We start from the raw sequence: 14,245 nt of genomic DNA on the forward strand, positions 1-14,245 counted from the left end.
TCATGAGAATGGCACCGGACGACCCAGCACATAAACTCTTTTTAGGACGTCCACTTAGACAGATCAAACGTCGTTTGTACAAATAAGGATTGAGTCAGTGTGGCGGAGATGTGTCCGTCAGAAAAGTCGGAATTACAGATTATTAGATGACGGCCTAAGACTATCAGCGGATTTCCGCAGTAGCTCCTGACATGGAAGCAAAATTACGAAACAGCTAGTTTTGAATTTTTTAAGTTTATTTTCGGTTGTTTGAATGCTTGTTTGTAACAAAGATTTGATTATAAATTTAACAAATCATAATGGAATGAAGAAATTAACATATGTCTCAACATAATATTTATTATCTTAAATTAAATACAATTAATAGAATTAATCATTCCAATTCATAATTACATCGCTTTTATCCATACTGCGATAAAAAAGAACAACCTCTTTCTCATTTCCCATTACCAGCCTAATAATGCTTGAACAGCTTCTCGTAGGGGTGTAACATAAAGGGCTAGCCTGACTTGCCGAACTGACCAACGAACGTCACCCTGTCATCGGAACATTATTTGTTTCATTCATTAATCACAATCTCCCTCGGCTTATCATCACCCATATCGACATTTGCCGCTTCTCGAGAGTGAAACTGTGGCCAACATTCCTGGCACCCGCAGAGTGTTGGGCTTGGGCTGCGCCCTATCCAAAGCCACACACCACGGTCGAATGAAGAAAGAGCAGCAGCAGCAGGGAAACAAAAACCCTCCAAGGACCGTTGATGAAGTTTTTCCTTTCTTCCCCGTTCCCGAAACTGCTCCCCAGGGGCGTCACAACAGCAGCGCATTGCAAGGACCGATAACGAACTTTGGTTAGAGTCCATGCGAGAGGGCGACCATTGGCAAATAGACAAACATCACCATCATACACTTGTCTCGACTGCTCTAGCTCTCTCTCTCTCTCTCTTTCCCATCTAATTGTAAGCGTTTTCTTCGAGTGTCCATTCGGTCAGTCCGGGTCTCGTTTGGGCCGTGGGTTTCGGTCACTCTTCGGTCGGACCACTTGACGCTTTCAATTGTGGTTCTTCGCTATTCGTTGCGGGAATGCCGGTGGTGCTCCATCATCAAGCACAGGGAAGAGCGGTTCGAGGGGGTTTTTTGCCACCCGACCACCATCGCTCATCAGATTGCAATGTATTCATCACTCTTGCTTTCGAAGGTTCTACATCCTCAACCACCGCCCCCAGATGTCGTCATCTATTCTTTCCCATGCTCCACTCTTGACCTAGATGCAAGGACTTCGAGGAAAGCCTCCGAGAAGCAATCCTACGAATGGTCGAACAGCCTAACATCACCACTGGCCCTGATGAATGTCGAAAGCAGACTGGCCGAACGGGGCGCGCCGCAAAAGCTCATCAAGCGGCGTTGCCATAAACGGAAACAATAAACATGCCAGGGCAAATAGTGATAAGCATAACGCGGCCTGGTGAAGCTGCCCTTCCACATCCGGAAGTGGTCACCAACACGAGAGAGAACAAACAAAAAAACAGCACGAGAACATAAAACAAAAGCGCCACGACCAGGAATAAATCCTGAAGAAAAAAGAAAAAGCTGCAACAGCCCTCGGTCGCTGGTACTTCCGAGAACAAAAATGGACGTTACTGTAGGGAGCAAGAACAACTCCAAGGAGGAAAAAAAAGAGAACACTCCCCGGCTCGGGAAAAACTGTAAACGAAACACAGCATTCCGTGCAGTGCGCGCGTGTAGGAAAAACGCGGGAAAACACTTACTCCCACAAGCTCCCACCGTTATTCACGCGTTGAGCAGCAAGTCAAAGGTACTTCGGGTACGTAAACAAGTGGCACCAGCAGAGCGTCGAGAAAGGGGAGGCAGGCAGGCAGGAAGAGGGAAAAGAAGAACAGAAGAAAAAGGAAAAAAACCTAAATGCGTCAACAAAGTCCCAGGCGGGCACACTAAGGCACAACAACGCCGAGCGAAGAACCATATCCCACACTTGGCCCGACTTCTAATGGCATTTTCAGACCGATCCAACACCTCCCGGTTTTCAATGGGGGCTCTTGAGCAAGCCTGAGAAGCAACGACAAAACAGGTCTCGTCGGCGTGCACGCCAGAGGAACTGTGTCAATTATTTAATGGAAATTATCAAAGCAAACGAGAACCGCTTTTCCTCCCGGGACAGGGTCGGCACTGTTATTTGACTTTGCGATATACAGGGTTCGGGTTTTTTGTTTTGTTTTTGGTGCTTGGTTTCAGTTTTGAAGCTGGAGAATGTCATAGAGAGGGCTTGCCGTTCCCGCTTTTTGGGCTTTTGGGCGGTATCTAAAATGATTCGGAACTAAGGATTTAGAATCTCTGTCGTTGGACTTTTGGAAGGAAATTTGATTTCCGAAGTTGTGGACAGCAAGTGCCACTTGCCAAATCTTTCTGCCATCATCTGTTCGAGTATTCATCAAGGATTACTACGAGACTTGGTCATACATTTGGCTAGGAAATCGATACACAGTAACTTGTTGTCATATATTTTTATTTAATTTCTACATTAAGTTTATCAACCCATTCTTAGGATTTATAATATGTAATAATAACAGATTAATACCTTAATCACCATTACTTATTTTCGTATCTAAAAAAAACTATCAAAGAAGTATCTGAACATATACAAATTATTTGAAAGTCTACATCAGACTTAAAATTACCTACAATTTAGTGCCATGACCAGGTTCCAGATATTAACTCTCATTAACACTCTCTTGATGAAAATCATCTCAGAATCGTCTCAAAAAGAAATGATAACTTGGTGCCGTGACCAGGATACAGAAATTCCAAGCTACAATTTCTAAAAAGCTTGACGGTAAAACGGATAGGGGAACATAGGTCTGAAGTATGTCTGCATATTTCTACACATTATACGTTCATTTAAACATTCCTATGCACTAATACATTAGCCTTTGTTTCATTCCTACCAAACCCAACAGAAAAGCTTACAGCTGAAAAGCAGTTTCAAGGGTAGCAACCATCGTCAAACTGTGCTCCAGTTGACTAGTTACTCCCATTACCCATCCGGGCAGTATTCACCAAATCGCCCATAGAAAGAAACGACGATCAAAACAGTTTCGTTGTGTGCATAAACGAGTGAATGGCGAGATTTGCGCTGAAAAGAGCAGCCCTCTACCATTCATGCTTTTGGCGTCCATTACAGAGTAATGCTGCTGCTGTCGGGGAGTAGAAGAGTAAGAAAAAAAAAGTCCTCAACGAGATGCATCCAACCAGAGCTGGCTTACATGTGCCCTGCCCGCACGTGTAAAGCTTCAACACTGGCAATAGGAACTAAAAACCGATAATACCCTTTTATACCCGTACCAGAGTGGCACACGGTAGCGAGACCGAGGAGCACACCTGTTCTGTCTAGATTGATACTGGGGCGGGGGGGAGGGGGGTGGACCACCGTACTATCACACATTTCCCCAGCCTGAAAGCTTGGGGCTTGGGAAAGATAGTAGTAAAAAATTAATCAAACAGTTCACGGCACCCAACAGATGCGTCTAAACGAGCAAAGCAAAACACCCCACCATGGTGAGAGTCGAAAGAAAGTTTTCGACGATCTTTTGCTCGACGCCCGCCTCCCTTATCCTCATCGCCGGTAACCACACTACATCGTCAGCCGGCAAGCAGGCAGCCAACGAAAGCACAATCACGGGCACAAAACGGAACAGTATGTGTCGCTTGCGCTGTAAGGACACACACACCCGGACCAGCAAGGATATGAAATTGAAAAGCGACCCTTCTGGAATCGGGTTTGGTTGTTCACTATCCCTTATAATGGATCTCGATACGAGAATCGTCAGCTCCCAGGGAAAGTTGACTCCATCACTGGTTCGAAAGCAGAACGGGAGCGCCCGGCCCGGGATGGAAGCAGAGGCTAGGATTAACCATTATTCTGGTAAAAAGTAGATAACTATCCCCCACACAGCTTATCCTTCTTTCAGTTTTTTTTGCTTTTCCCTCTGTCCTAGTAAGTGAACACGAACGAGTGTACAACGACGATGACGACATAACAGTCAGTTTGATTACGATTTCATAAAAGCGATCGAACGCCTGCCACCGCGGTAGGACACGATTCCCCAAACTCCGCTGCTTTATCTCCAGGCCCGAAAGAAACCACCGCAGGCGGATCTCTCCGAGGAGGTGCCTGGGTGCTGCTACATTTGGTGAGTAGAGCGAAAGAAAAGAAAAAACGAAAAAAGAAATGCTCCGAATTAACAAGCCACTACACCAAGCGGAGAACCCACCCGGCAACGGCAGCAACTGACTGCATAAGTACCGGCAGAGGACCAATATCCCGTACGCCCAACACCCGGCCCCGAGAGGGACGTGAGTTTCAGCTGCTCCGTTTTATGGCCGGCCGCAGAGCACGGGGAGTGAAAAATATTGTAGAGGAACCACACAGCCAGGTTTTCCCTGGGCGACGAAAAACCCATCGTCCAAACGCCTCACTCGGCTACCCGTGTAGATGTAATTGAAAAACTTTGCCAAAGCTTTTCCGTTTTTTTTATCTCTCTCCCGTTTTGCCACTCCAAACTGGACCCAAAGTAGGTGGGTGTCGGACGGTGTGGAGGTAACAGATTTTCCCATGTTTTTAGCACCGAGAAACGGGTGCGGGCAATGGATCCTTCCTGTCTTTTTTGTTGGAGAAGAGCACTCACACAGACACACGCACACACACATCCAGAACAACAATCCGGTTCATCGGAATCCCTGAAATGCTGCACGGTACCAAGATTCGCACACGCAGATTTGGCCGATTTTCTATGCTCCATAATGATATCATCGTTCGCGTTATTCCTTATACCAATCTTTTTTTTCTATTCCAAACGCCCTCTTCAGAAACGCGTCAAACGCGACTGCATCCCACAGTACAACTTCGCTCGACTCCCCCGCGCGGGACAAGTCGGCAAGTTTTGAGGACGGTACTTGATTTTTATCGAAAACTTTTCTCGACCACCGAACGAGCTTCTTTTCTGTTTCTGTGCTCTTGTCGAACGAAAGCACCGAATGCAGCCGAAAAGTGCAGTGCCATAACTTCTCCAACAATGCTCCGGTTGATTCTTACTGATGTCAGAATGCAAAGGACTGTGTGTGTGTGTGTGTGCCAGAACTCGGGAATGAAGTTCACGCTAACGAGAACTCTTCCTGCAAGGACAAACGGGAAAAGAATTTCAATTTATGGCGTCGTCGCAGAAGGCGTTCAAGTGAAGAAAAGAAGTCCTTGCAGCACAAACTGAGGTGATTTCCCCCCGGCTAATCAGGAACGAAACTGCGAAGTATTCTAGGCTCGAAACTTAATTAACCTCGGCTGCAAATCAGTTGCCGGTGGTGCTCTCGGATGATTTCAACCTCAATCACGGACCTGCGTTCGCTTTTTTTTTTTTTGTTAGTCTTGAACATCTTTCTATCTGTCTGAGCCAGTTTTTGTTGAAGTTCTAATCTTGCATCAAAAATTGGAACACTGTGTCAACTGCAGAACGCCAACCGTACTACCGTCAAAAGCAGCCGCATCAGATAAATGCTCCGCTATCTGAGTTCCCGTTGTGTGGCAGAGTCATCTTTGATATAACGCTCTGTTTACCCTCAGCTATCATCCATCAGACAAGTTAAATTACCTCACCTACAGCTTAGACGCAGACCCGAAAGCTCTTATTCGCTGTCTCACAAAATGGCTACCATCATGAGTGGCCGTGTTCGACGTCCAACTGCAGCTTGCGTTTACCATCAAACAAATGATACACTAAACTGGAGCAGAAAACGATGCTCTTCTTTTCTCGGTCGGATGTCTTCCTGCAGGACCACCACGGTATACGGTAGTGTTCGCTTTTTTGCTACTTTGCACCAGTGCCGGGCGGTAGCAGCAATCATTTCACTAATCCTGTCGGCGAAGGAAGCAATTAAACCGGGACCGGCTATCCGGGACTACCCCATTCTTCGTCTCGTTGGCGTTCTAGGACACGTGTCTTCAATGAGTAAGATGCAGTACTGCGGAATATTGAATCGTTTCTTCCTTCTTCTGGGATCACAGTTTTAATCCGGCAAAGCATGATTGCAAACATTACCTCCTCTGCAAGAGCAACACCGAGAACGACAATCAGTGTGTTTGGGAGACCATTTATATTCAAAATAGATTCTCCCAAAATGGATGCAACAGAGTGAGATTGTTCAATAAATGGCAAGCCGAATGCCAAGCTCAGATTGGTCCTAAAGGCTCTAGATCGAACCGTTTTCGAGCTCCCTTCGGAATCTTCTTGCAAGAATGTGATGCTTATCTTCAGCTGATTAAAAGTCAGCCGATAGAATTCTACCCATTCCAATGCAGGACAGATTACAGCTGCAAACTGTACAGCTGTAAACCCTCTTGCTATCCTTATTGCAACTATTTCGTTGTGTAAAGATACGCCAGCTCCGGTGCCCAAACAAGTGTCCAATGCAATTCCACAGTTCCCTAGCAGGACACTAAACAGATATGGATAGATTTTCCGGTGCCAATGTGTGCTGGTGTATGCGTTCCGAAAATCGGATTACGTCTTTCTGGATGCGATTAAGGCACCCCCGCCCCGAGCTGGAGAGTGCTGTGCAGGAAGATTTTCCCGATACGGCGTCGTGTGTCACAAAGCAGAGCGTTTCATTTTTCACGTACCGTACACGCGTGTACACGTGTGAATGCAGCAGCAACACCAGGAGAGGCGTCCAACCTTGTTTACTTCCCAGGCATCGCAAAACCCGGGCCAAATGCTGTGGTATGGAAGTCATCCTGTCTGGTGCTGCTTCAAAAAAGGGCTTCACACTACACAAAGGCTATTATGCCCGGTGTTGGTGGCTGCATGCATACCGGCGCACGTGTGAAAAAGGGCAAAGTGTTAGCAAAGTGCTCGAGTTTCACATTTTTGGGGACAAGATTTTCCGAATATATTGCGACCAAAGTACACTTCACACTCGGCTCGGCTCACAGTAAGCACGGACGGACGGATGTTAGGAAGGTGAGAGCGGTGGTTAGAATGCTCGGGATGGAAATTATTTCAGTATCAATTTATGTTACTTTATACCGTTTCAAATAGTTTTCAGGGCATGGATTTTGCATTAGGCACATATCCTCAGGGGAGTTGCATATTTTATTAGATAGTCAGGGCTTTTAGCAGTGGACTCTAACTTTTGCAAATACATGATAGAAGGTCTATGATCTTTTCCTCAATTTGCCAAGCCTTTTAATTTTTTATAAATACCTTAAACACTTTAAGATTCTAAGAGCGCTTTGGCCATACCGGTCATATAATGGGTTCTTTTCGCTTCGGCCGTACAAAGAACAGGGCTTCACCAAAGTCTCCCTTGACTTGAAAAAGATGGGACAAAAAGGATAAAAATTGTGCATTCCTGTGTTATTCTCATGACGTAACCAGCTCACTGCTTGAGCCATAAATGAATTCATCAGATTTTTATTGCTTTGCTTAACATTTTAAGTATTGTACTTAGACACCATACCACATTTCAGATGAGCATGACACCAAACAAGATAGACTGATAGTGTCCTGTACAGATTGGTTTTTAATATCTTGGCCAAAACAGCCGAGCTGACATAGAACGGATCGAGGTTGTTCCTGATTCTAATCTGACAGTTCCATCCACATTCCACAATAGATAAAGTTCCAATCGAACTCGGTTATGCCTCTCCACGTGTCTTGCTCGAAGGCTGACAGAGGTTCATGTGTTAAACGTATGGAACTTTACCGATAGACCCTAACCTAGCAAAGCAGCTCGATAGTGCTGAATAGACCCATCCCTGCGTTCGTAATTAAATTCCTTCTAACCTGCCCAAAAAAAACCTACCTTTCCACCGATGGTCAACTGGTACCCCATAAGTGTCGGTGCCTTCAGCTGCACCGGACAGATGAAACCCAAATCACGATGCGTTCCGACCAAACCGCTGCCCACACCGGTCCCCACACCGACCGGCGTACCACCGGACACTTTCCGATGGGGCGGTACGTACGGTGCGGCCACCGTTTTCGTCGGATAGCCGGCGGACGACGATGCGCTCGTCGGTATCGGTGTCGGTTCGCTCGACTTGTTCTTCGCCACGCACAGGTTGCCCTCGATGTTCTCCGGGAACTGTGAACACTCGAGATTTTCGGGCCACGCGAAATCGAACGTTTTCATGATGGTTTCGCAGGCCCGGGCACTTTCGCACAGGCACCGGCACGGCGGCAGCGGTTCGGCCAGGAACGTACAGATCGGTGCGTACAGCACACACAGGAAGAACTTCAAATCCGGGCTGCAATCGATCTTGACCAGCGGCACGTACTGGTGCACGTCCAGTGCCGCTTCCTCCTGCCGGGTGTGACCGAACCGGTTTGGCATTTTCGTACTATTGTACGGGATGCCGGCACAGAACGGGATCGTGATCGGTTCGCACCGACCGTGTTCCTGGAACTCTTCGCCGGCCACGCTCAGCTCGACCTCGTGCGCCACAATCGTTTCCTGCTGCTGCTGGATTGCGATCGCTACGGGCTGCAGCAGCAGCAGACACAGCGGGACGACGACCACCATCCATCTGGCCATCCCGAACCGCCTTAAAGCGGCCATTTTCGATTTGCTTTTGCTATCTTCACCCGGCGCACACACACACACACTCACACACACGCACCCGGTTCTGACTGCACTTTCACTCCGGGGTTATGCTAATTTCAGCTTGCTTGCGATATGAATTGCTCTTGCTTTCCGATCAAACATTAATGCACACACACATACAAATGCACGCACACACACAGCCAGAAACATAAACACACTGCTGAATTACAGAATGCTGCTACGGTGCGAAAACATTGAACAGGTGCTTTTTTTGCAGCAGCAGCAACCGACCCACGAAACAACACCAGCCGGCAACAGTAGAATTCTCACTCGCTTGCTCTCTCTCTCTCTCTTATTCTCGCTTTCTTTCTCTCCTTCACACACTAACGCACATTGCCCGGTAAACGATGCATCGCGTTGTACCGCGCGAACAACACTGCTGCTGCGTGTGTTTCGTTATGGCGCGACCCTTCGCCGTCGACTTGCCTGCACTAACACCAATTAAACACCGTAAGCGAGCGGCACGCACTCACGCCCACCAACACAGCCTTTACATCACGTTTTCTGGCCGGCCGAAAAGTTACCACCGGCAAAAATATACAAAACCCCCCAAAGAGGGAACCACGAATTACACCCACCAGACAGCTAGCTCTTCACGCACACATCGGGCGCGCTACACAACACTGTGCTTCACACACACACCGAGGGCAGTGTGTAGCACCGTAACGGAACCGGCTGCCTGTGCCGGAAAAAGTGACGGCCGGGGATGCTGTTTTCCGTTTGCAATTTTCTTCCCCTTAACTAATGGAGGGTGGAAATTTTGCACGCACACCTTTTTTGTTGTGCTGTTGTCGCCCTTGCTATTTAGATTGTAATAATAGACTTTCGATGCCGGGCTGTTTTTCTCGCTCACTCTCTCTCTCGTTCTGGCGGGCTACTATTTTGGAACTTGCTTTTACAACGCGCAGTGAAGGATTTCAAACGAAAACAACACACACGCAGTTGAAACACAACTTTTGGTGAAGACTGAAGGTGTAAATTAAATTGCAGCACGTTTTCACTCAGGCACAATACAATTAAAACACACTTTTAAACACCGTCGTTATGCACACTAACTTCACCGATTACATTATCGTATCACTGGATCAACCAACTCACAGGGAAGCCGGGATGAGCCCGGTTGTTTCGGCGTCGTACCGAAAACTGCCGCGAAAATATCACTTGCAATGCTTTATTTCACCATTCGCCATGTGTTGCACGACGCTGTAGCTCTATTTGGAATTTCACGAGTTGAAGACACGTTTGTAAACATGTCTGACGACGACACGGAATCGAAAACGGTTTCAAAACGCGACGCGATTACCACGAGGAGAACGACGAGACCGACAGCATGCGTACATCCGTACGCACCGAGACTCGAAACACGATTAACGCTGCTACGGGTGAACACGGAGCGCGAGAGCGAATGAATGAGCTGAGATGAATGAATGAATGCACCTGTTTTGGCAGAGGTGCGCAACGAGCAGGAATGCAAGAGGAACTGTAGCTGCTACAGTGAAACATAAGTGACGAAATGGGTGGAAATAAATCAAATTAGAAAAATAAAATTTTGACCTCAAACAATTTGGAACAATTTACCTTTTTTTACTAGAATTGACGAAAAGTAACTTGAGACTTTCATTACAGAATTCTACTCATGCAAGACAAGAGAGAAGAAAATAAATTTCAAGAATTTAACGGTTTCTTAAAATGCTTCAAAAACCCGATGCTAAACCGATCGGAAAAGCTGATCAGACGCATTTTGCCTCGTGGTTGTTCAGCCCTGTGTTAGCAAGGTGCCTGTAATAGTTCATTCGTTCATTCATGTTTCTTTCTCTCATTCATTCTCTTTGCTTTTGATTGGCGAAGGCTCAGCACCATTAAGCGCTGAAGGAGCTTCTAAACAGCATAGTTTGGAGCTACAAAGGGAGGCTGTAAGCAATAGGATTAAACTAAATGTAATAAAATGTATTTTTTTATGTTGCGTCCTGCAACAATTGAAATGCTCTAAAGAAGGAATGTACCTAACGGATGAGCGACCTTTTTATTTTTCATATCTGGCTTTAAAACCTCGAGGCGTCTGTCGTTTCTCGCATTCCGTGACTTGATTTAACCGTAGTTGGATAGTCAGTCCAGCGTACGGGGAGAGCGGTCCGGATGGGATTTGATATTCAATCCTGCTGTATGAAAGCAGCCTCGGCAGCCGAAAAGAATCGCATTCATGTCCTGTTGCCGCGATTCCATTCCTTTGTCAAGATTTATCGCGCTAAACATAACTACAAAACTATTAATCCTTTAATGAAACTATTGCTTTTTATACGCCCTGATCATGATTTTTTCGGATTATCGGATGATTCTGCAGTTCGCATAACAATATCGAACACTATATAACTGATGTTTTAACCGTATACAGTGTCGAATACGTCAACGAATGTGTGTTTCAAATTCAAAAAACATGAGTATGAATTTTACTAAAATCTAGTCCAAGTTTCAAGCAAAAGTCAAAGTGGTGGTCCGCTGATAGATGCAATAGTGGCTCCAGTCTCTTCACGCCAGAACTGTAGTCCGGTTTTTATCGTATTCCCGTGCACAAGACAGACTATCCAGCAATTGCTGTAAACAATTTAAGGTAAGCCAATAATGACCTCTCGGAACTTGAGGCAAGAATTAAATCAAGGACAATTTACATTACAGAACACATTATTCGTTTTTGTTTTGCATCATTGTATTGATGTATCTATTGATACAATGTGGAAAGAGTAAGTAAGAATAACCTATTATGCGTCTTTCTGTATAATGGACCTAGCCAAGAATTGACCATTATCAGTTGCAATTCTACCGAATTATGAGCCACAGCTTTTAAGAACATGGTATTTAGTCCAAGTTTATCATTAAAGTAGTTTCATTTTTCCACAAAGTACACCCTCTTCCTGAACGAAAATCCAAAACCCCTTCCATAGTTAACGAAACACATCTAATTTAACGAAGAATTGAATTTGACGATGAAACACAGATCCAAATGAGGTATGCAATTAACATCGAATGAAATGAACAAGATCGCTCAACAACTTATCGTTTGAAATTCAAAGGGCTCTGCAGCTCAACGAAAAATTTCAAACATGTGCTACAATTGCATACAATCAGGGGTAACAAATATCATGAAGAGCAGTTGCTCCTAGCAAAGTTACGAGTTTGACATACAGAGGGCGCCAGCCTCGAACGGTGTTTCGTCGTTTGGATGGAGTGGATATGAGATAAGCAATTGAATAACTTATAGGATATATTTTGTACAGGCTTGACGCATTCGTAGTGAACTTTAACTTCTACAACTGTTCTCTACTCGTAGAAAAATTACTAGAAGCCTCTTCACCGATTAAAACCGCTATCAAATCGCTTGTTAAAATTTGAACATATTTCCTGTTTTTGCAACTGATAGTGCTACACGAAAAAGGCAATCCAACGTCGCCGATTTCTACCCACTTCCAATCCCGCGTCAGAACAACAACATCAAATTCCAATTAGCCATCGTAACCGAGCGCGTGCGAATCCGCGGCACAGCTTGCAAACGCCTCGCTTATCTCGCTCACCGATCTTCAGGCTCACACCTTAGGAACTTCGGCCGCGAACGAACGATCAGCATCCGCGCGGCCGTTGTTTGCAATTTTTCATCCGTTGCAGTGTCCGAGCGAGCGGAGGGTTGTGCATTTTCATGGTGCATTCTCGACACAACCCACAACTGATGGAGTTTCACTGTAGTACGGGTTTCGTCGCCAGCGCAGAAAACGGCTCCCGCGCGGCAAGTTGTTGTCTGCCTTATTGAATTATTACACCTCGGGATGGGCTAACGCTGTGTAATGTGGCGGTGATAGTATTATGCATGTGCATACATTAATCGATCGTGTTGCAGTGTGTGTGTGTGTGCGTGCGCCAACGCAGGGATGGCAGTTTGTTTGGTGCAGTGACGATGCTGCTGGTGCATCTAGCCGCAGATTATGAAGAACGGATCTGTGCTCACCTTTGACCGCGGCGGACACACATCGCGCTTATGTGAGTCCTGTTGCATTCCGCAGGTTGTACTGCTTCCGGTCAAACCCGGGGTAACTAATTTCGTATTAATATGACAAAATGAAGGTTCCCCGGATCTGTTGTAAAAGGACAAAGCTTACTATAGAGTGACTAACTTTAAGGCTCCATTGATGTTTTCTCTTTCATTTTGTATTTGCAAAACATGAATGCCAATCCGGCGAGTTTTGGTAAATTTAAAATAAAATTTTCTGCTTAAACAAAGAATAGCACGAGACAAGTGGGATAAAAGAATGAAATTTTTTGCGTTTTTCGGTGCAGTTTATTATTCTTGGAATCAGTTCAAATTATAGTGAAGTTTTCTCCGTAAAACTCCGCTAGTGTTGCTCTCACGCAAGAGACTTAGTGAGTTCGATATTTTATTTTAAAGTTATCCAGAAAGTTTTATTTTCATTTATAATCTATCTGCATCTTGTTACAAAAATACTATGGAATAATATGACGATAAAAGAGAAAAATTTTAATTTTAAATTTGAAATTTTAAATTTTTATCAATGTTTTTCCAAGCATTCGTAATTAAATAATCGTTAGGCTTGAATGTTTCGAGCAAGTTAATGCAAGCTAATGTCGTAGAATGTTTTATATAGTCCAAGTCCAGTTAATGAAATATTTCCACTGAGCGAAAAGCTAGTCAATGTTACAGTTAGATATTCTTTCATTGGCAATGACTTGCCAGAGTCTTGGGTAGTGAGCTGGAGAGCTACCGGAAGGCGTCACCTCAGTACTGGGTATCATCAGCCAATCTGCCATCGCCAAGCACCTTAATGTTTCCACCATGTTTAATTTGGCATCCTTATTTTCAAAATGTCATTACAAAGAATGAATCGATGAAACAAAATAAGTTGTTCCGCGCGTTTTACTTTTGCTGACTAGAGAAAAAAGAGGAGAAATAAGAGAGAATCGATGGCAAAATAACGGAGGGTCAAGGAAACAATCAGAGTTAATTGAGAGCGAATTTAAAGAAAATTGAGGGTGAATTGAGAGATAAATAAGCACGAATCGAGAGAAAAATGAGAGAAAATAAAGGTAAAATAAAAAGAAAATCGTAAGAAAAATGACACATAAACGAGAAAAAGTCGAGAGAGAATCGAGATAGAAATGAGATAGAAATAAGCGATTATCGAAAGTGAAACAACAATGAAATTACAGAGAAAAGAGAGAGACTTGTGAGAGAAATGAAAGAAAATTCAATGAGAATCAAAAGCAAAATGAAAGAGAAAAATGAAAAAAATGAGAGAGAAATAAAAGAGAGTCCTAAGAGAAATGAAATAAAATCGAGAGAGAATCGAGAGAGAAATGGGAGAGAAATGAGAAAGCATCAAGAAAGAAATAGGAGAAAAAAAGAAATAAAATGGAGAGAAAATTGGGAGAGAGTCGTGAGAGAAACTAAAGAAAAATGATAGAAAATTGAAAGAAAATCAAGATAAAATTAACAGCAAAATGAGAAAAAAATCGTTAGTGGAATGGGAAATTAAAATAAATTGGAGAGAATCGAGAAAGCATTAAGAGAG

General features: G+C 44.6%; 1 protein-coding gene across 4 annotated transcripts in view; it reads right to left on the minus strand.

The window, feature by feature from the left end:
* Positions 1-10,041, minus strand: part of LOC118504079 (frizzled) — a 230,268-nt gene extending 220,227 nt beyond the window's left edge. For 3 of the 4 annotated variants that reach the window (XM_036038145.1, XM_036038147.1, XM_036038148.1), the window contains exon 1: positions 7,872-10,040. In XM_036038145.1, the coding sequence (XP_035894038.1) occupies positions 7,872-8,627 (756 nt within the window). In that variant the 5' untranslated portion in view covers positions 8,628-10,040. Of the gene's footprint in view, positions 1-7,871 lie in introns of all 4 variants that reach the window. The other variant, XM_036038146.1, reaches the window with a different exon arrangement.
* Positions 10,042-14,245: the final 4,204 nt, after the last annotated feature.

Source organism: Anopheles stephensi, chromosome 2 (genome assembly GCF_013141755.1).
Source record: "Anopheles stephensi strain Indian chromosome 2, UCI_ANSTEP_V1.0, whole genome shotgun sequence".
Taxonomy (NCBI): Eukaryota; Metazoa; Arthropoda; class Insecta; order Diptera; family Culicidae; genus Anopheles; species Anopheles stephensi.